Source organism: Triticum aestivum, chromosome 4A (assembly GCF_018294505.1).
Source record: "Triticum aestivum cultivar Chinese Spring chromosome 4A, IWGSC CS RefSeq v2.1, whole genome shotgun sequence".
Taxonomy (NCBI): Eukaryota; Viridiplantae; Streptophyta; class Magnoliopsida; order Poales; family Poaceae; genus Triticum; species Triticum aestivum.
In genome coordinates, this window is record NC_057803.1 from 589108527 (window position 1) to 589131018 (window position 22492).

The following is a 22492-nucleotide window of genomic DNA, read 5'->3' on the forward strand; positions in this document are numbered from 1 at the left end:
GTATTGCCTGATACCTTAGAGAGAATGCAAACCAGATCCTCATACAAGTAATCACAAATGCTATGAGCCAGACTCATAAAATCATTGCAGAAAGCGTTCTGTATGACACCATGTTCTAGCCTGATAGCACAATACAGATATGCTAATGCACCCAAACGTACGAAAGCATGGTTCGAAACCTGAAGTTTCAATTTTAAGAGTATGCTTAACGCCAAATTATGTGAGCTCTAACAATTATTACAGGAAAATAATTCCCCTGCGCATAAGCTCCATTAAGAAGTGTGAATCAACCAGAGTGATATGAACCTACATCCCTGAACTTTAACTTCGGACAGTACATTCCCAATCTTAGCTAGGTGATAATATTTTTATCTAAAAGTAAGTATCTCTGAAACATCAAATATGCAGCTTTGATGTATGTTTCATCGATCCTAAATTTAGTGAGCTTCAATATTCACACCTGGTTAACTTTTCAAAACTTCAGCACTAACCAGGAAAACAAATTGAAGGTGTCATTCTACTGCCCGTTGAGATGTACAATGGTGTTCAGTTCGCTGATCCATTTCAGGATACCCAAGAAAATCATCGATAAAGGCAGTATCCGCACTTTGCCAACTAAATCCCTGTTCTCAGGAGAAAGATGAAATGTTCGAAGTCTATTGCTATCATAGCCAAAACAACCCTCTCTCTTTAATCTTCATTGACAATGACAAGGCAATTTCATTATCAGAGGGTTTCACAAGAAACCACGCAAAACATGATGTTTCCTGTATCCTTGAATGTAACATTCTGGAGAGGGCTGTCAGGTTTAATCAGGGATGAGGCAGGCCATTCGGCTCGTGCAGGTGCTCTGCAGTTGCGTGTTCTAATCCCAGTTGATTGGGATGCGCACTAATCTTTCTCCCTCCCTCTCTTTTTCTACCTTCTCAATACATCGAGACGGAAGCCTTTTGCGTTTTCTCTAAAGGAAAACAGCCTGGCGAAGGTGCATATACACATCACAATGAGATATGTTCATGAAAAAACCGTTGGAGCTATTGCATGTTTACCTTTGCTAAGTCCAATCAAGCAAGCATTTTTTTTGTTTTGTTTTGCAAATTACCGTGCTGATTGATGCCAACCTGGCACATTAAAGTAGAACTGATGAGCACAAATGTCACTGAGAGATCAATTCAGAATTTGAGTTCACAAAGTGTACCTGGTACATGATTCGGCCGAACGAAGAGTGCTCTTTTATGTCCAGCGAACGGCGTCCTTACCCACGATGCCATCAAACAGGCGCCTTGCGTCGCCGACAGCCCCGCACATGGAGTAGGCGTCGACCAGCGCGGATCCGACAAAGGCGTTCCGGTCGTGGCCCAGCCTGCACGCGTAGGCGTGCACGGCCCAGGAGAGCCCCAGAGCGTCGTCCATGGCGACGACCAGCTTGAGCACGGAGGTGAGCATGAACTGGTTCACCTCGTGCCCCTCCCGCCGCAGCCTCCGGAACAGCGCCGCCGCGGCCTCGGACTCCCCGCGCAGCGCGTGGGCCTGGAGAAGCGTGACGAAGGACACCGTGTTCCGCTCCGGCAAGGCGTCGAACACCCTGCGCGCGCCGGCCAAGGGCCCGAGCTTGGCGTACAGGTTGATGAGGACGTTGGCGCAGAAGATGTCGAGGTCGAGGACGCCGCTACGCACGACGTGGCCGTGCACGGCGCGGCCTCCGCGGGCGTCGCCGCGCGCCAAGCAGCCCTGCAGCAGCCTGGCGCACGCGTGCGCGTCGACCCCGGGCACGGGCCTGGGTTCGGGGAGGACGAGCGAGGTGAGCTCGTCGTCGAGCCACTGCAGCGCCGCGCTGGCCGCGAGGGCGCGGCGGGGCGGGGGCGTGTGGTGAGGGACGGCCGGGAGGAGGCGGCTGCTCGCTCGCCGGATCATCGGCCGTGGCCGTCGAAAGCTGCGAATTTGCCGCTTGCCCCCGAATACGTATGTACGTACAGTAGTAAAATAAAAGTATACCCAGTTTTGTCGCTGTTATTACAGGCCAAATGCCACTCCACCCCTGAACCACTGAACCAGTGCCCCCGAGCTCTGTTCCTTCCTCCCCTGTTTATTTTCCATTCGATCGAGCGCAGCCAATGGCGAACTAGGGTTTCGGCCCCTCCGCCAACCAACGGCTCCGGCGAGCGACGGACGGGCTTAGCCAGGTTAGCCTCTCAACCACCTCCTTCTCGATTCGTGGGCAAAGGGAGCAGGGTTTCTCTTACTACTATTGTACTGTAAATGGGGAGAAATCAGTGGGGAAATGGCTTCCTTTTCTTGATTTCTGTGGTCGCTGTCCACCAGGCCGGAGCGGCGGCGGTTGCAAGAGCAGAGGAGCTGTGCCATGTGGTGGCGGCATTACCCCCGCAACCACGTCGGCGATGACAAGACGCAGTTTGTCGCCGTGGCTACGGGTGGTTTCAGGCACAGCATGGTCAGTTAACTTACTAACCCCTTCCTCGCATCAATCCACTTCCTCGCGAGAGCTCTCTCCTTATGCACAACTTGAAATGCCACTAAAATTATTTGTTACTTGTGAAATCATCCCCTTCCTGAGTAAAGGGGTGTGCTTTTTATTTGTTAGTATTACAGCATTTCATTCTTAACTGTGCTGTGCAATACTTGGCCCTTCCTACAACATTCGGTTGCCATTGGAAGAAAAGAGGGAAATGCGGTAGATTAGATCGTCATTGCTCGTGACTGCATTTGCTTCCCAGGCAACATTTTTTTTAATCCCAGCCTTGCTGGGCTAGGCTTGACATTTGGAAATGCGGAGCTAATCTAGCTTTCAGTATATTTTCCTTGAAAGAGCTGTTTCAGAACATTTTTTACCTTCGGAAAATTTGTTTCAGAACATATAAACGGGGTAGTAGGAGAACAGTGTTGGTGGAAAGCTCTTACGGAGATAATTAGTATATTATTACACTGCTGGTCTACTATCATTAGTGCTATTTCTAATTTGATACTAATTTGGTACTTTACTACACTGCTCGTCTACTACCATCATTATGCTATTTCTAAATTATAATAAGGTAATTCATGTCACTTAAGCGCATATTTTGCCCATAATGCGTGTTCCAAATATATGAGTTTTTGTTTTGTTTGTTTGCCATGCCCTTTTGTATTTCCTGAAAATAGCACGAAACTTAAGTTGTCACAGACAGTGAGCCTTGTAACTCAGTTTATCTTCCTTGTTCTTCAATAGTGCATACCGCAGGAGGTTGGAAATCATTTGGGGAGCATGATCTCGGAGACCATCAAACTAGAAGCTCCTAATGGCATATTCCATATTGGAGTGTGTAGAAGAAAGACGGGTGAGCTAGTTCTTCGGGCTGGCTGGGATAAGTTTGTCGCAATGCATCACATAGAAGAAAATTATTCTTTTTGGTTTGTGTACCGTGGGAACTCTACCTTTAAGGTTCATATATTCAATTCTAACGGTCGTGAGAAGGCTACTTTCTGTTCTAAACCACCTTCTGAGAGCTTTGGTGGTGTTCCACCTGCCGCAACTTGCCATCATCATGTGCTGAATGGTAAGATTGATTATAGTATTCTAAAGTCTAATACTACTTGTACCGTGCTTTTGTGGTGATTGTAGTAATAATGTACTTGATGTGCAGAACAAGTACCGTCTGTTTCTGGAAATGTTCAGACCTCAACTGACTCTGGCTATAGCATGTTACCTGGCTGCCATCTAGCACAAGATGAGAAAGTACGTGAACTAGCTTGTACAATGAGATCTCAAGTTCCCCTTTATGTGGCAGTCATGAACAAAAGCAATGTCAACTTGAAGAATTGCTCTGTTGTAAGTTGGATCTTTTCCCTAACCATTTCTTGGTTATGTTATTAACCCCACTAATAGGACCCATTCCTACTGCAACTGGTCAAGATTCCATCGTTGCAATAATGTCTTTTTATTTTGGGTTACTGCAGAACCTACCGTTAAAGCTTGTGGAACATTTCAAGGAGGACACATCTAAAGCTACTATTCAACTAGAAGCCCCTAATGACATGATATATGGTGTTGAAGCTTGCAAGCATGGTGATGATCAAATAGTCCTCCAATATGGGTGGAATAATCTTGTACTCCCTCTGTAAACTAATATAAGAGCATTTAGAACACTACTTTAGTGATCTAAACGCTCTTATATTAGTTTACAGAGGGAGTAGATGCTAATCGCATACAAGAGAATGACCTCCTTGTTTTTATAACCAAGGGTAAAAAACGCCTTGAAGTTCGTATTCTTGGCACAAGTGTTCATCAGAGAACCTCTTCATGCTTGGACACGAGAAATATTTCTAGTTCTCAAGAAATTCGTGAAGATTCACTTGAAATAACTGATCCACCCCCTCATACAGAATACTATGTGAGTAGTTCTGATGATGATCACATTATGGAAGAAGGATACCATGTGAGTAGTTCTGATGATGATCACATTGCGGAAGAAGACTATGTGAGTAGTTCTGATGATGATCACATTGTGGAAGAAGGCACTAGAAAATCATGTGTTCTGGGATGGGTTGGAGTCTAGCCTGCCTCTAGTTAGTGGTACTGTGTGATGCTCAGATGCATATTGTTAGTGGTTTCTTTCGTCCCCGGTCCTAGTTTGATCAGGTGTTCATTTCTAATCCGAATTGGCACCGGTATGAAAGAAAGACGAATCATGTGTTGTTGATTAAGGTTGCACCCTGAATAACATCTATATCTATATCTATATCAATATAAAAAGACCCAAAGGGACAGATCCAACTGATCTCGGCCATCAAAGTAAGTCAATCCAAGGACCTAGACTGCTCCAATGGCGAGTGTTTAATGTGTTTAACGCGCAATTAATATGATACCAAATATTGCACTAATCACATAAATAATGCACAAATAATAGAATGCCTAATGTCCGCGTGCAATTAATATATTGTCTAAATAATAACGTGCGTTGCACGTGCGCATTTACTATTTTTTAAAAATGGTTAACATGTAAAATAACATAATATCCAGATTATACACATTTTTCTAATCACATTTCATATATAACATGTTAAATTCGTGGTTAATGTTTAGAAAATATGGATATTCTTTAAAGCAATTTGATCTGTACCGCGGGTCGATTAACCCAAATGTCATAGGGTTTTCTGCAAAAACTAAAATCCGACTTAAAACTGGCCTACGGGTTGATGGGGTTTTTCTGCAAAGGTGAAAATCCGACTAAAATCTGAAATGTGGGTCGATTACTAGAAACATCATAGGATTTTTTTTGAAAAATATCATGATAAACCAATAATATTTATACCCTTTATTTTTTTGCGCAAAATATTTATATCCTTTATTTGAAGGTAAAGATCGGTATCCACATCACATAAGGGTTCAAGTCATAAACTTGGCATGATCGCATTTTTTTAATATTATTAATTTTTTGATATTATTAAAGTTCAAAAAATGTGTGCTTAATTTTTTTGGGAAAACATCATCACAAAGTAATCACTTGCGGTTCGCTCACTGATCATCATCATCTTTGGACTCGATTTTTGTGATTGCTATATAAAACATGGCATGCCATGCGGGGGTTGAGTCCATCGTGATTGTTTTAGAAATGGCCGATGTATATCCGATTCCGCTGTGTACTGCCGATAAACTTGTTTCATCGGGTCCCGGTCGGTCGGTCGGCCGGCAGGAAAGAAGATGGAAACGGAGAGTCCGAAGAAGAGGAATCGTCGCATCAGTCCGCCCGAGCACAGCACACTCTGCAAACGGCGGGGGCGTGTGGCGAGGGACGGCCGGGAGGAGGCGGCGGATCATCGGCCGTGGCCGTCGAAAGCTGCGAATTTGGCGCTTGCCCAAATACGTACGTACGTAGTCTTTGGGCCGCATCATGCATGTCTTGTCCTCCGGTGTGCGTGCGTGGGCGCTGATGGCCATGGCGCTCGCTCCAACAATCCAACGGAGTTAATTACACGATAGTACCACAATTGGGGCCGTGATGGCGAATTGATACCAGTTTTGAAATTTTTTACGTGTCAGTACCACGTTTGGACCGAACCGTTGCAAATCGGGCTAAACTTCGTATTTGTACGTATTGACGCTGGAACTGACCGCCCGGGCCCGCGCATCAGATGCCACGCTGGCGAATCGACACGCGCCCGCTCGCTCAATAGGTGCGGTCCGGCTCGAACCGGACTGGCCCGTGCTCCACTCTGTTCCTCCTCGCCGTCTCTGTTCGTCGACGAACCCTAGCTCCCCTGCGCGTACGGCGATGGCGGCGGCGCCCCCGGGCGGTGGTGGCGGCAGCGGCGGTGGCGGCGGCGGCGATGGCGGCGGCGCAAACCTTCCCCTCTTCGGCATCGGCGCGGTAGGAGGAATCGAGGGGAGATCTCCAATCGAGGGCGGCGATGGCTACTCGAGCTCTGAGTACTCCAGCGGCGACGACGAGTTCATTGAGCCCGCACTGTCCATGGAGCAGCGGGTACGGCTGGCAAAGCAATGGGTGGCGAACCCTAGCAATAGCCATGAGCTGACCCACGGGCTCGGCGGCGTCCTGTAAGTTTCTGTTTCTGTCTCTTTTTTTTCTTCTCATTTATTTGCTAATTAGGGTTATAGTGTACTGATTAGGCAAATTGCATGTGAATTGTAGTTTATATGAAGACATATGGAATGTTAGGATCCATTTTGACAATAATGATCTGTTAGAGAGGAAATTAAGCTGTTCAGATGTGACATATCTAAATATGGTTGCATTGATGGAAACCCAAGGCTTTAGTATTGATGATTCACTGATGTTTTACATGGAGACCCCAGGAGAGCAGGGCTTGGAATTGGTTGATAGTAATGTTAAACTACAGTTGATCAAGAGGCAGAATGAGGAGAGTTTGGTGCTTAATTTGCTATTTAGGGCTTGTCCACCAGCTGTCAGTGTACCACAGAAGGGTTTTGTACAGAAGCAAAATTTAGATATAACTGAATATTCTGAGCCTGTTGTTTTTGATCTTGCCGATCCTCCTGTTTATGCTGTTGATCAGCAAGGTGTTGCTTATGAAGGTCAGAGTAGCAGTTATATTGCAGCTGTAGGCCCTGCTGTTTTAACACAAGAGAGCAGGAGTGTTCTAAATCCCAAGTTAAAAGAAGTTGTGGAAGAAGAACAAGTTGGCTATGATGGCAGTTATGCATGTTCATCTGAAGGATCTGAAGGGCAGTATGATAGTGACATGGGGGATTTAAGGCCTAACTATAATGAGGAAATGCATGATGCTGAAGACATGGAGATGGAAGAGGGAAATAGACAGAGAGAGGAAGAAGTACAAGAGCAACATGAGGAAGAAACAGAGGATGAAGAATCAGAAGAAGAATTAGAGGATGAAGAACAAGTGCATTATGAGGGTGACACAGAGGTAGAGGAATTATTTGAGTTGGAGGATGATGACCCTATTGTTCCAGAAGAGGAGGAAAAAATATATGTGCCAGCAAAGAAGAAGCAGAAGTTGCAAGTAAGGAGGGGACCAACAACAAGGTCACATTCCAGTGTTTTAGAAGAAGTGCAACCTGATTGGAAACCATCATCAGATGAAGAAGATGATAGTTTATTGAAGGACAGTGAAGATGATGGGTTTGAGCCACTAGCATTTGTGCTACCTCAAAAAAGGAAGAGTAGGGCAAAGAAGAGGCCAGCTAGAGTATGGTACAATGAGGATTTGGAACAACCACACCAACAACTAAAACTGCATATGTGCTTCAAAGATCAACATCAATTCAGAGATGCTCTGTTGAGCTTGCACATCACTCAGTGCAGAGACTTCAAGTATCACAGGAACTCAGATCAGAGGATCATTGTGCATTGCAAGAATGAACATTGTAAGTTCTGCATTGTGGCAGCTGTTATAAAAGGGGAAAACACTTTTGTAATTAAGAAGATGAGGATACAACACACCTGCCCTAGTTCTACTGAAACAAGCAGGGTAAGTGCAAAGTGGCTTGCAAAGCAATATGAGCCACTATTCAGATCTGATGTCAGTACTAGCATACATACACTTATTGATGCCTGCATGGAAAAGTATGGTGTGGATGTGCCCAAGGCTATGGCATATAGGGCAAAAAACTTAGCTGTTGAGGCTGTGTTGGGAGATCATAGGAAGCAATACCCAAGGCTGAGAGACTATGCTCAGACTGTGATGGATACAAACCCTGGGAGTAGAGTTATAGTCACCACTGTAACTCCAAAAGCCACTGAAAAAATCCCACATCCAGGACCAAGATTCCATGCCATGTTTTACTGCATCAATGGAGCAAGGGAGGGATTTCTACAGGGCTGTAGACCATTCATTGGTTAGTTCATTTTAGCTTGTACACTACTTTGATGTTGTTAGTTTCAATAGGTTGCACATATAAATGCATTTGACATGTTATGTTTACTTCCTGTTTTAGGTATTGATGGATGTTTTATCAAGCTGACCACTGGTGCACAAATCCTTGCTGCCACTGGTAGAGATGGCAATAACAACATATACCCACTGGCATTTGGCATTGTTGGACAAGAGGACAAAGCAAACTGGTGCTGGTTTCTACACCAACTGAAGATTTGTCTTGGAGGAGAAGTTGGACAGTATGGTCCATATACTATAATGTCAGACAGACAGAAGGTATGTTTATCCACCTTGCTTTGCCTGCTAAATATGTGTTTACATGTGTATTAGACAGTAGCTTAGCTGTTTAAATTGTGTGCACCAGGGGCTATTATATGCAGTGAATAGAGTTTTTCCTAACAGTCATCAAAGATTCTGCTTAAGACACATATATGCAAACTTCCAGAATGCTGGCTTTAGGGGGGAGGACCTTAAGAAGTGCATGGATAATGCCAGTTATGCATATAATGAACACAAATTTAATAAAGCAATGGATGATCTCAAAGCTGAGAGTGTGGAAGCTTGGCAGTGGCTTAGTGCAATACCCAAGAAAACATGGGCTAGGCATGCATTTGACACAAATAGCAAGACTGACTTGGTTGTCAACAATTTGTCAGAGGTGTTTAACAAGTACATCCTAGATCATAGGAAAAAACCAATAAGAACTATGTGTGATGGCATAAAGGATAAGCAGATGGTTAGGTGGCACAGGAATAGAGAGAGTGGAAGGGAAGCTAGATGGGAGATCACACCACATTACAGTGAGAAGTTGGAGATTGAAAAGGAAAGGGCCAGGTACTGCAAACCCATTCAAGCAGGTGTTAACTTGTGGCAAGTAACTAGTGGTGAGCAAACACATGCTGTCAATTTGGAAGTTGAAACCTGTGGTTGCAGAAAGTGGGACCTCAGTGGCATCCCATGTAACCATGCCATCTCAGCAATCAACAAGGCAAAAAGGTTTCCAGAGGACTTTGTAAGCAAATTCTTCAAGAAACCATATTATTTGGCAGCATATGAACCAATGATATATCCTGTCCCTGGTGAGCATGACTGGACAAAGACCCCAGGTCCAGACATAGAACCACCAGCATTTAAAGTGAAGAAAGGAAGAAGGAAAGAGAAGAGAATAAAGGGAAAATTTGAAGTTCCAAAGCCAAAGTCCACCTCAAGAATGGGGACAATAACTTGTAGCAATTGTGGATTACAAGGGCATAAATACACAACCTGCCTTAAACAGTTGAAACCTGAGTTGGCCTTAAGAAAGAACAAACATGTGGTAAGCCCCTTTGTACTAGTTCTTCATTTTGATGTTTCTGTAAATTACCTTTCTTATTTGTAGTATTATTAACTGTGTTTCCTTTGAATTGTTTTCCAAGCCTGCTGGAAGGAATTCACAAGCAAGAGGTGTTGCTCCTACAGCTCCTGCAACAACACCTAGAGCTGCTTCAGCAACAGCTAGATCTCCTGCACCAACAACTAGGGCTCCTACACCAACACCTAAAGCTCCTGCACCAACACCAAGAGCTGCTCCACCTGCAACAACTAGGGCTCCTGCTCCAACACCAGGAGGAAGAACTGGAAGTGCTGCTGGTAGAGGTGGTGGAAGTGGTGCTGGTAGAGGTGCAGGAAGAAGGGCTGGTGGTGGAAGAGGATCTGGAAGAGCATCTTCTAGTGCTCAATCTTCTGCTGGGAGAGGTGCAAATTCTTCAAGGCCTTTCTCTGCCCCAAGGCAGTATGGTGCCTCAACTTCTAGTGCTCCTCCACCAACTGATGGCACACACACTGGATGGATGGCCTGGTTCAATGCTAGTAGAGGTGGCAGAAGGTGATGCAAACTTCTGTTGATTCTACAATGTGCACCTGCTACAATGTGGCATGTTATCTTTTGGTTTGATGCCACTACAATGTCTTGTATTCCTGCTACAATGTGCTTTATTTTGGTTTGATGCCACTGCAGTAACTTGTGCTGCTGCTACAATGTGATTTATTTTGGTTTGATGCCACTGCAGCAACTGTTGCTGATGATACATTGTGCTTTGTTTTGCTTTGATGACACAGCACCAACTTGTGCTCATGCTACAATGATATACTATTTAGAGTTTGATGCCACTACAATGTGTTTTCTTTTGGGTTTGATGCCACTAAAGCAACTTCTGCTGATGCCAATGGATATCTTGATGGTTCTGTTGGGGATAACTTGATGGTTGATGGATTGATGCCACTTGGGTGGATAACTTGATGGTTTATGTCCACTTGGGTGGCTCGGGGTCGATGGAAGCACCTTAACCTAACCATGATGGTTTACGGTGGCTCGGGGTCGACGGAATCACCTTAATCTAACCATTAGGGTTTATGGTGGCTAGGGGTCGACGGAACCAACTTAACCTAACCATTAGTGTTTACGGTGGCTCGGGGTCGATGGAACCACCTTAACCTAACCATGATGGTTTACGGTGGCTCGGGGTCGACGGAACCACCTTAATCTAACCATTAGGGTTTATGGTGGCTAGGGGTCGACGGAACCAACTTAACCTAACCATGATGGTTTACGGTGGCTCGGGGTCGATGGAAGCACCTTAACCTAACCATGATGGTTTATGGTTGCTCGGGGTCGACGGAATCACCTTAATCTAACCATTAGGGTTTATGGTGGCTAGGGGTCGACGGAACCAACTTAACCTAACCATTAGTGTTTACGGTGGCTCGGGGGTCGACGGAACCACCTTAACCTAACCATGATGGTTTACGGTGGCTCGGGGTCGACGGAACCACCTTAATCTAACCATTAGGGTTTATGGTGGCTAGGGGTCGACGGAACCAACTTAACCTAACCATGATGGTTTACGGTGGCTCGGGGTCGACGGAACCACCTTAATCTAACCATTAGGGTTTACGGTGGCTAGGGGTCGACGGAACCAACTTAACCTAACCAACATGGGCTTCCAATGCATGATATAACATAACCATATAATATTCCAGCGCTAACATAACCATCAAATAGTCTTCCAATGCTAACATAATCATCTAATATAAAAATATAAAACCTATTGCAAGAGAAATCATAACTTTTAGTCTACATCTCATGGCACAGAATATCTGATCCATCTTCCAATGCATGATATATCATCATTTCAAGTCTAGCCAACATAACACACAATACTTACTGGAGTTCAACATATTATAGGGTACACAGCAGGTCCATCACAAATACATAGTGGAGTTTGAGTTTAAATGCATAGTTCATCCTTTTCTCACAAAAGGATGAAAAACATATCTACTACATACATACACAGACATAGTTCACAATTAGTAGAGCCATACACTACACAACCATCATGCCCAAAAGGTCAGCATTACCCACTAGTCTCATATTCATTTTCTTCACTTCTCTAAGATGGCCTGGATCCCCTTGATCTTCTCCTTCAGCTTCTCCTCTGCCTTCATCAGCTCAGCAATCTGAAGCTTCAACTCTAGCTTCTCTTGGGTGAGCTTCTCCTTAGACTTTGTGAGCTCTGCATTCTTCAACTCCAAGTTCATCTTATCTTCACTAAGCAATTGCTTGTCTTTAATATGCTTCAACTTCAAGTTCTGGATGACTGTTGCTTGTGCTCTTGTCAGGTTCAGTAGCACTTCATAATTCTGCTTAAGCTTCTCAAACTCTGCATCTTTCTTTGCCATCTGTGCCTTCATATCAGCCACCAGTTCACTTCTGCATTGCTGCTGATATGTAAGGTTATCCTGCAGATATCTGAAATCCACCACCCTGTCCTCCTGGAAGCTCATAAGTTCATGCACATCTTGGACTAACTTGTCATAGTTGGCCTCCAGCTTGTTCTTCTCTTCTGTCAGATGGTGGATAGTGAAAGAACTTTCAAGATTATCATTCACCCTAGCACTCTTGCTATCTTCAACCATGGCCCACAGCTTCAACAATGCATTTTGCATTGTTGGGGGCCACTGGTGATCAACCCATTCAACAAACCCACAATTCTGCCCTTCCTGCAAAAAGGCAAAAAGATAAAAAAAATAAACATGTTACTTCAGAAGCACAGGTAAATAACTAGTGCAAAGCAATAACACTGTACATTGGTAATAATAGCACCACTAAGCTACACTAGTAATTGAGATGTACCTACCCACTAAATAACAGCATGACAAATTACAGCACCACTCAGCTACAACTTTGAACTAGATTTTGCTAATCAGCTACAAAACAAGAGAGAGCAATCTCAAACTGCAAATTTGGTGAACTGCCAAAGCATATGCAGTACATACTATCCATTCAACTGGATATTTCAAGTAATTAGATACATAACAGCAGGTCCATCCCAACATAAAAGTTACAGTTCACTCAATATTTAGTTCCAAACAGGACCAAAAATAACAGGAACATAATTAACAGTAGCACTGTCATTCAACTGAGTACTCCATTCTACTACATAAAAATGCCACAACAGCAACAGTAAACCTGTAGAAACCTCAAACTGATTATTTCACATGATAGCAAGAACAATGCCACTGCAAAATAACAGTACCACTGTCATTAAACTACACAAACTACTATTGTTGCAAAAATGAATATGCCCTTAATAATCAGGCCTTGTACTCATGTTCACTCATGTTCAATATGGCACTGTCAAACCAACAATAATATGACACTATCAACCTATATATAATATCCCACTATCAGCATAGAATTCATACCGGCTCTGCACATGCTAGGAACCTTCTCCCTGTGTCTGTTCCTTCAAATGCGACAAGCCTCTCAGATGCCTTGCCGTGCTTCTCACATGGCGACATCGTTTCCAGCTCAAGCCCCTGGTAATCTGGATCTTCAACGCTGAAAGGGACCTGCCGAAGCTCGTACAATCAAAATGCCCAAATCAAAACCCAGCGAAATCAACCAAATCAAAAAGCCCCAAATCTGAAACCCTAACCCTAGACCTAGCTCAAGGAAAATCACCTGGTTAAGCCCGTCCGTGGATGAGGTCGAGTGCATGTACGGCAGGCTGGACGTGTCCTTACTGCTTTCGTCTTCGAAAACCATGGCGGGCGGCGGCGCTCCGCTCCGGCAAAGCTGCCGGCGGTGACGAGGGCGACGAGAGAGGAGCAAGGAGGGAGGCAGGAGCGAGGAGGAACAGAGTGGAGCACGGGCCGGTCCGGTTCGAGCCGGACCGCACCTATCGAGCGAGCGGGCGCGTGCCGATTCGCCAGCGTGGCATCTGACGCGCGGGCCCGGGCGGTCAGTTCCAGCGTCAATACGTACAAATACAAAGTTTAGCCCGATTTGCAACGGTTCGGTCCAAACATGGTACTGACACGTAAAATTTTTCAAAACTGGTACCAATTCGCCACCATGGCCCCAATTGTGGTACTATCGTGTAATTAACTCACTCCAAGGTCGCTCCTCCTCCTGGATGCATATGCATGCATGCATGCAGTCGTTCGCCGTCTTTTGTAGGGTTCCGGTTGGCGGCTGCCTCCCGCGGACAAAGGCTGGTACGACACAGCCCCAGCATCGTGCATGGCATCGGTACAGATGTCATGGGCGAGTTCTCTCCTTCCTCTGGTTCCTTAGTAAGTAGATAGTACGGTACTTGGTGGATCATTTGTTCCTTGTTATGAGCATCGGTAGCTATTTCTCTCGTGCATTACTTGAAGCTATGTGTGGCATCAGACCTATTGTAAGATTGACCTGATTGAAAATATGTTGTTGTGATGGTTGATTACAACTTCTATGACCAAATATGAAGAGTACCGAAGTCTATATATTTTTTAACACAAGATCAGTTTCTCATTGATTGTTTTTTGGGTTGTACATCTCACTGGAGTTAAGGAGCGTAATAGTTCTGTTCACCCAAGACACATGTGACACTGCAGCTATAAACAGTTTTTTCATTTTCTATTATTTTTCTAAAAGGTTCTGCAATTGGATCACTTCACCTCAAAATTGAACTTCTCATGTAACCTATGTTTTGTTCAGTTAAATATCTGAGAAATAAGCTACGAATCAAAGAATCACTTGTTCCTTTAGCTTAACATAATCTGGTACTGTATAAACAGGCTGATTTTAGTTCGAGAACCATCATTTTTAGTAGCGAGTCATGCTAGGATTAGGATTTACAGTCAAACAAGAGCACTAAAAAAAAGAGTTTCGGGTTCTACACGAGAACCCTGTAAAGCTTCAGTTTTGGGGATAGAATCCGTGCATGATTACGCACAACTTTCTTGGTAGTCTGCCAATGTTGCGATTGTTGTGCTGTATACAAATACTTTGTTTGGATGTTTGCCTAAATAAAGTGACAAATGCACATTTTTTAGTGTGCAGTTCCTTGGAGCTAAACTGAAGTTGCTACTTTAAGAGATCAACCATAAATATTCACAGTCATAATTATTAAGAGATGCATCTGCGCTTGTGTACCAAACATTCAGGTTAAGAAAATGAAGTAGAACCCAGGAACATTTGTTTTAGTAAGATACTTGCACTTAGGGCGATAAATAGGAATAGTAGTAGCTTATTAACTGGTTAATTTTTCCTTGATATAGCAGCAACTTTTAGTTGACTAGCTTAGCCATATGACACCTCAGAGCTTCTCACTTGTGAGATCAACATTGGTACTGATTCGTTCATGTGTAGAATACAGTCAGTCTGGATAGAATCTTTTTTGCAAATGGCCGGATGGTTTCAGTTTGGAGGCTTGCTGCTCCAAATTGAGTATAATTTGGTTCATTTGGCAGGAGAGGCCCATACATGCGCACTTTGCTTTTTTATTCTCTGCACATCATTGTGGTTTTGTTCTGTTGACAAAGAGTGTCAGATAAGGATGGTGTTACTGATTACAGCAAGTGCACTTCAAGATTCACACTAAATCTGGAGGCTTCGTTTACCCGGATTTTATCACTGTTCTTAGTAAATACTCCCTCCGTTCGGAAATACTTGTCTTAGAAATGGTTGTATCTAGAACTAAAACAAGTATTTCCGAACGGAGGGAGTACATGCATACGAGTAAGTCCCTTTGACACCTTTAGTAAATTTGTACTGTACGTAGCAAGTTGCTTGGGTACCATCTTGAGTCAAATATAATATGACTACACTGAATAGGCTAGAGCTAGTATGTCATTGACCAGGAAGGAAATCGAAAAAAGACTCGGCTTTTTTGTGGTTGCTTGTGAACTAGTATTTACAAATTTCTGTTGAAGTCTGAAAAGTTTGTGAGTTACTATAAATATCTGTGAGTATAATATAGCATTGTATCAGAATTTAGATCAATTAACAAATTTTGTGAAAAAAATACAAGGATTAAAGATTTACTAAAAGTAAAGGTTTCAATAGCTTACTAAAAGTAAATGTTTCCTTCACAAGATGTAAACCGGTCCGGCTGGAGTATATTTCTTTTGCTTGGACAAAAGGTTATATTTGTATGCTGAAAGACTAGTATCCTCTGTTTAAATCGGTTGCTACTCGTCTTTCTTTGTTATACGCATGGAAACGATAACCCTATCCCAGAATGACATTTTTTCTAGATTTTAAATTTGATGAGTTGCATCTCTCGATTGTAGGCCCTATGCCTCCAGGAATTTTGGTCGCCATATCCATCTCAGCGAGTTTGACCACAGTGCCGTCCATAGTAATGCAAATATTACACGCGTATACCTTGGCCTCCCCCGCAGTGCGGTGACAACGTTTTGGCCGCAAATATGGCAATGGTCGTGGCCTCCTTCTCAGTTCTGGTGAGTCCCTGATCGCATTGCTCTCTCCTGTGCCACGGGCCTTGCCTGATTGTTGTGTTGGCCATCGAGCCAATAACTTGTCCTTTAGTTTCGTGGTCATGCTATTTGTGGTGGTGGTCTTAGGGCCACTACATTCTTTTGATTGTGATGATCTTGCGCTTCAAATTTGTCCATGTGTTGGTTAGGCCCTTGTGCTACAATATGGTTGGTGTTGGCCATACTTGAGGCCTAGAGGCTGGTGTTTGACCATTCTTGGATGTTCTTTAAGCTTTTCTTGTTTCATACAACCACATCCAGTTAGCTCTTTAATTACAATGGAGGCAAATCTGTTGTGTAGTTCATGCCCAGATCCCTGTGCGCGCAAATCTGTTGTGTAGTTCATGCCCAGATGCCTCTTCTTGGTTCCGGTGAGCCCTTGATCTTCCTCCCTCTCTCTCTTACTGAGATGGTCTGTCAATTTTTGAATGTTGATTGAGTTAGCTGGATAGATTATTTCGAAATGTTAAGGATTTTGGGCGGCAAAGGGCTTAGCTGGATTCATAATGTGAAATCTTGGCCCTCTGGCTAATCAAATTTTGCCGGTCAACTACCGAGAAAAATTATTTGATTTGGTACTTATTTGTTATCTTGTCACCTTGCTGATCGAGATGGAACTGCCCCATCTACTAAATCGAACACATATTTCATTAGCTCCATTGAATAACTCCCACCAAGCTAAGGAGAGCAGGAGCTTGCTCTTATCTTGGTGCTATTTTTGGTACTGCTCTTTTGTCATGTTTATTTGGTTATGGTCACCATTGATCATCTGCAGTTTGAAACTAGTTCGGATCCAGAACACTTGTTTTTTTCTTTAGCATTTTTGGTTCAAAGAGTACCAGCTAGATTACTTGCAGTTCGCATTGCACTATATTAAAGATATAGTATTAAATTTCTTTCTAGGCAATCAACCATACATGTATTGACTATGGAGAATGATGAACATCTTCGTTCTTGTTGTTGTTGCCTGCTGCAGGTGCCACTTGGTGTGATGCAGGGCCGGCTGACGCTTGTGGTGTGGTTGCCCCGCAAAATAGGCCGCATCGACAAGAGGGTGCCAGAAGGAAGGGTCATATGTTCATTGTGCTGATTGCGGATTCTCACCAAGATCTCATCACACAAAGCATGAATTTTTGGATCTCACCGTCTATTCCTCGGTCCAGGCAAGTCTTTTGGTCTCTCTCTCTCTCTCTCTCTCACACACACACACACACACACACACACATTGGACATCGAGCCAATGATTTAGTGCTTATATCTGTGTTGGCGTGCTTGCGTGACTGTGACTGATCATCTATCTTGTCTATGAAATTGGTCTGTTGTAATTCTGTGTTAGGCCTTTTTTCCACTGCATGCTGGTAATGGTTCATATTTAGTTTTTATAGATAGGATCCATATATATCTGGATGGTGTAAAAGTAGCTAGATGGTTTCTTGGGTTTAGATGTGCCTCCCTTATGGTGCGTAGTGTATTACGACCTCTGCTGGGGGCGTAGGTCCATGCCGCCGCAACAATAGATGGCGGTGGTTGAGATGATAATTGATTTATAGTCCTAAGATGACCAGGGGTGTTCTCTTCCTGAGCATAGCTATTGTGTTTAATTCATCCTGTTCCCTTTTCTTTTCAGAAAATTTAGCTTATTCTTTGAGGTCTTCTAATCTTCTACAACCTCGGCTTGCGCAACCGTGGTAGTACTGGTTGTCGCCTCTTCTTGGTTTAATTGGGCACTTGATCTCTCTCCCCCCCCCCCCTCTGATTATTTCGAAATGTTATTTATTTTGGGCAGCAAAGGGCTTAGTTGGATTCAGAATGTGAAAACTAGGCCCTCTGACTAATCAAATTTTGCCTCTCAACTATGAAGAAATATTTATATTATTTGGTATCTGTTTTTGATCTTGTCACCTTGCTGGACGAAATAGGAACTGCCCATCTACTAAATCGGAGTAAATTGCAAAAAATCACCACATTTGTGAACCCTAAATCAAAAAGCCGCCACGTTTCATTTTTTTGCAAAAACCCATCACCATTGTACTGACAAATTGCAAAAAACGTTGATCAGTCAATAAGCAGCGATTGACGCCAAAACTGACCGATCGGTCCCACTTGGCAGGCTGACATGGCACCAAGTTTTCACACCGTTTGACTAGCCCATTAAAAGGTTCCCAGGGCCCACCCGTCAGCTTCTTGGCTTCTTTCTCTTCTCCGAGCCTCTTATCCACGGATGCTGGCCTCGCCGGCGCCGCTCCCCCGCGCCTCCCCTGCTGGCCAAGCCTCCCCTCCCTCCCCTTCCATTGCCGGCAGCCACGGCAGTTCCCGTTGTCCCCGGCGGAGGCAGGGCCGGACGAAGGCTCGGTGGTCACGGGCTCACGGCGGCTGGAGGTAGCGGCGGTGCTGTCGCTGGTCGGGTCGAGCTCCCCCACGCCGAGCTCGCCGGTGACCTGAGACCAGCACGAAGAGCTCCCCGACCTCCAGTGCTCCTTATTTCCCAACCCCGCGACCCGCCCCATACTCGATTATCCCCGTCGCTGTTGCAAACCTCGGCCCGCCATCGACGCCGTTCATGGTTGTCGCGGCCAACGACCACCGCAAATCACTGAAACTAGCCGAATAGACTCGTCGTCGTCTGAATACTCTCTTCCCCAGAGGAATCGGCGTGAGGAGCCAGGAACGGAGGAACCGTCGGCGTCGCTTTCATCTTCTCTGCCTCCGGTGGAGCTCCACGGCGCGCTGATCTCCTCTACAACTAACCCATGTGATCTGCCTGCACATGGTAGCTCACAGCCCCGACAGCAAACACACCGCGCGGCGAAGCTTCAGATTTGCTCTAGATCCAGCTCGTCGCCGCCCTTGCAGTTCATGTCGATGGCCACCTCCGGCGCTCGTTGCTCCTTCCCATCGCGTGCATGGCCACCGCCACGGCGTCGGGCGGCTCGACCAGGAGCAGGTGGTGGCGGCGCGTCCAAAAGAAGAAGGCTGCGGCAGCCCAACAGCGCGGGGCGGCGGCGCCGACGAGCGTGCGGGCGCGGGCGCGCTGTGGCCTGCGGGGCAGCGACTGGTTCGATTTTGACTGGTCAAACCTGACTAAGTTAGCGCCGTTAGTCCCTTCGTGACGGGCGCCGTCTCCCCCTCCGCCAGGTGGCATCTGACAGTGGGACCTAGCGGTCAGTTTTGCATCAAACGGCTCTAATCAACCAATCAGCGTTTTTTGCAAACTGTCAGTACAATGATGATGAGTTTTTGCAAAAAAAAACGAAACGTGGTGGTTTTCTGATTTAGGGTCCCCAAATGTGATGGGTTTTTGCAATTTACTCACTAAATCGACACATACTTTGTTAGCTCCATTGAATAAGTGCCTTACCGAGCTAAGTGGAGCAGGAGCTTTCTCTTGTCTTGGTGCTATTTTTGGTAATGCTCTTGTGTCATGTTTATTTGGTTATGGTCACCATGATCATCCGCAGTTTGAAACTAGTTCCGCTGATTTGCTCATGAGCATTGTAACTGCCTCCTAGGAGGCTAGGAGGATTGTAACCCAGACTATCTCTTTGCAATGCAATGAAAGCAAGCTCTCCTGTATTTTCTCAAAAAAAAAAAAACTAGTTCGGATCCAGAACACTGGTTTTTCCTTTAGCATTTTTTCGTTCAAAAAGTACCAGCTTGATTACTTGCAGTTTGTATTGTACTATATTGAAGACATAGCATTAAATTTCTTTCTAGGCAATCAACCATACATTTATTGACTATTGAGAATGATGAACGTCTTTGTTCCTGTTGTTGTTGCCTGCTGCAGGTGTCACTTGGTCTGGTGCCACTTGATCTTGTGGTGTGGCCGCCCCGGAAGATGGGCAACGTCAACAAGAGGGTGCCGGAAGGAAGGGCCATATCGTCATTGTGGTGACTGCGGATGCTTGCCAAAGCATTAATTTCTGGATCTCGGCATCTATTTCTCGGTCCAGGCAATCGACTATTTCGTCTACAAGGTAGCAGGGCCAGTTTCTGCCTCTCTCCATCTTCTCCGAAGGCCCTATCCGTCTTCTTTTTCGTGAAATTTGGTTGCTGTCTTACCTATTAGCGACAATAACAGTGAAGAAGACTTTGCTGCCGTTTTCCCTCGTGTCGAATATCTCATGCTCGGGTCTCGCAAACATTATATACGCTCCATGTCTACCGCTCCGACACGAACCCTTGGCACTCTCGGGCGGCTTACATAGCGGAGGAGGATAGTGAAACAAGGAATGCCAAGGATAAGCTATTGGTTCATAATGCCATGAGCGTGGCATATGCAGGAAAGGGCATCATAGGCTGGATCGATCTTTGGTGGGGAATTCTCTTGTGCAATGTTTTGGATAAAAAGCCTATCATCCATTTCGTTCCATTGCCAATACCGGAACTGTGTGATCCCTCTGAGTTCCACTTGACGTATGAGGATTTCACCCCAAGACCACACCGTCATGTGACAATATGCAATGGTGTGATCAAGTTTGTTGGGTTAAATTTCCATGCAGATAATGCCATTCGCAGCATGAAGCAAGCACAAGATCATGGTTGGACAGCTACTACATGGACCAGATCAATCTATTCAGATGATGTCTGGCGTGACGGCTTGATGGTTGATACATCTGAGATATATTTCACTGACCCGAGTTTGCCGAGTCTCTTGCCTGGGATGTTTGATGAGGAAAACAATTTGACATGGGGGAAGTTCACCACTGCAGGCCCTACATTAAGCTTGCTCGATGACGATATTATTTACATCATGGCGAAGGAGAGCATGTGCCATCCGACAACATATGTACTCGCCGTCAACACTAAAAGTTTGAAGCTCGAATCTGGTGCGCAATGTTCTGCTCAAAAGATGAGGTGGTTCGAACCCACCTATGAACCATGTCTTCTTTTTAGCTCTTTCGGCACGACTTCAGGTACTCGTCTCTAATAAATTTATGTAGCTAACAAAACATTGTAATAATAACCTGAAAAGCACTAGTTAATATGGTAGTCTGATAACACATGTAGTAGTTAGCTGCTTTTGTGTTGCTGAACAATTTTTATTACTGTCGACATACTTTATGATTTGCAATTGTTATTTTTTGTAGAGTTGGTTAAAGAATTTGAAACCAAGGCGACAATATTGGAAACCAAGGAGGGACCGATCCTCTCGGTGTTGCCGAAGCGTCTCTGCGCGCTGCGGAAGCAGCAGAATCGCATCGCGCGGATGGAAGAGTCCGGCAAGACGCTTAGCCAGGAGCAGAAGGAGGTGATGCGCTCCAAGCCTGTCCTCGCCGCCGTCATCGACGAGCTCGAGCGCCTCCGCGCGCCGCTCGCTGCCACCCTCGCCGAGGAGCTCTCCATCATCTCCGTCCCTGCTGCCGGTTCCTGTCCATCTTGGACCTCCTCGTTCTTCAGCTGCACTATTTCCATTCTGTCTTTCACTAGAATCCTTGTGAGTTTTTCTATGCGAGGTGTTGGGGGTCACTGTAGCAGATGACTTAGAGTTGCGGCTAGGTTGGCAGCTTAAAAACTAAGTCGCCTTCTCCTCAGCTTATCCCATAAGACATCTTTCTTATTGATTGGGGCTAGTTATCCCATAACTAATTTAGAGGTCTTAACAAATTTGTGAAACGGCTTATTTTTTAAGCTGAAGAGAGGCATCATATTTTTTTAAGCTGTCCAAAAGAACTGGCCCCTAATAAAATGTTTCTCCTTGCGCGTGATCTACTTGCCTGGTTTGTTTAGTGTTGGGAAGATTCTGCTGGTAGGATTTGGTCAGACGAAGACTTGTCCAGCTCGATCCTCCGCTCGTTTGATTGATTCAAAATGGTAGGAGAGCATACGTAGCAACTAGCAAGCCGTATGGGTGGCATCATATATTTCCGGTTGTTTTGTTAGCTCCGGTAGTTCCTTTCCGGACTCGTTGGATATATGGTCGCTTTACATTGTTCATGTTTCCATTTTTTGTTTAGTGTTAGGACAAGATTCTGGTAGGACTTTGTCAGACAGCTGACCTGAAGAAAAATTCTGGTTTTTTGTGTTCTGAGAACTCTCCAGCGCCGCGTTAATGCATTTGCTTCCTTGATGCTAGGGTGTGAGAATTTGATTAATAATAATAAACCTAGTAGCAATGGGCCGGGCTCTTGCTTTGGAATGGAAGAGAATCATGGATGGCTTGGATGCATCCTTTTGCCATGCTGCACGGCGCCTCATGTCTTAATCATGTTTGACCGCTGATTTTCCCGTTGTTTAATCGATCATTATTTTTCGAGCTTTGCTAGAGTTAGGGACAAATTTCACGGAATAAATCCTACACGCTGATGTGTCAATGCTT

General features: G+C 44.8%; 3 protein-coding genes across 3 annotated transcripts; 1 reads left to right on the forward strand and 2 right to left on the reverse strand.

Moving 5' to 3' along the window:
* Positions 1–1084: 1084 nt before the first annotated feature.
* On the reverse strand, positions 1085–1964 carry LOC123087244 (putative pentatricopeptide repeat-containing protein At5g13230, mitochondrial). Its single transcript, XM_044509208.1, has 2 exons — positions 1199–1964; positions 1085–1121 (listed from the first exon to the last, which is right to left on the reverse strand). The coding sequence occupies exon 1, from the start codon at positions 1912–1914 to the stop codon at positions 1234–1236; it is 681 nt and encodes a 226-aa protein (XP_044365143.1). The 5' UTR covers positions 1915–1964; the 3' UTR covers positions 1085–1121; positions 1199–1233.
* A 4500-nt stretch (positions 1965–6464) lies between these two features.
* LOC123083953 (uncharacterized) lies at positions 6465–10235 on the forward strand. Its single transcript, XM_044505802.1, has 5 exons — positions 6465–6550; positions 6645–8329; positions 8429–8643; positions 8732–9682; positions 9783–10235. Exons 1-5 carry the CDS (start codon positions 6465–6467, stop codon positions 10233–10235), a joined length of 3390 nt encoding a protein of 1129 aa, XP_044361737.1.
* A 1552-nt stretch (positions 10236–11787) lies between these two features.
* On the reverse strand, positions 11788–13359 carry LOC123083954 (uncharacterized). Its single transcript, XM_044505803.1, has 2 exons — positions 13111–13359; positions 11788–12405 (listed from the first exon to the last, which is right to left on the reverse strand). Exons 1-2 carry the CDS (start codon positions 13204–13206, stop codon positions 11788–11790), a joined length of 714 nt encoding a protein of 237 aa, XP_044361738.1. The 5' UTR covers positions 13207–13359.
* Positions 13360–22492: the final 9133 nt, after the last annotated feature.

Coding starts and splice junctions, on each gene's coding strand:
- LOC123087244 (XM_044509208.1), bottom strand. CDS start 1,914: ATGATCCGGCGAGCGAGCAGCCGCCTCCTCCCGGCCGTCCCTCACCAC.
- LOC123083953 (XM_044505802.1), top strand. CDS start 6,465: ATGGAGCAGCGGGTACGGCTGGCAAAGCAATGGGTGGCGAACCCTAGC. Junction 8,330..8,428: donor GGGCTGTAGACCATTCATTG/GTTAGTTCATTT, acceptor TTCCTGTTTTAG/GTATTGATGGATGTTTTATC. Junction 9,683..9,782: donor TAAGAAAGAACAAACATGTG/GTAAGCCCCTTT, acceptor TTGTTTTCCAAG/CCTGCTGGAAGGAATTCACA.
- LOC123083954 (XM_044505803.1), bottom strand. CDS start 13,206: ATGTCGCCATGTGAGAAGCACGGCAAGGCATCTGAGAGGCTTGTCGCA. Junction 12,406..13,110: donor TCCTAGCATGTGCAGAGCCG/GTATGAATTCTA, acceptor GCCTTTTTGCAG/GAAGGGCAGAATTGTGGGTT.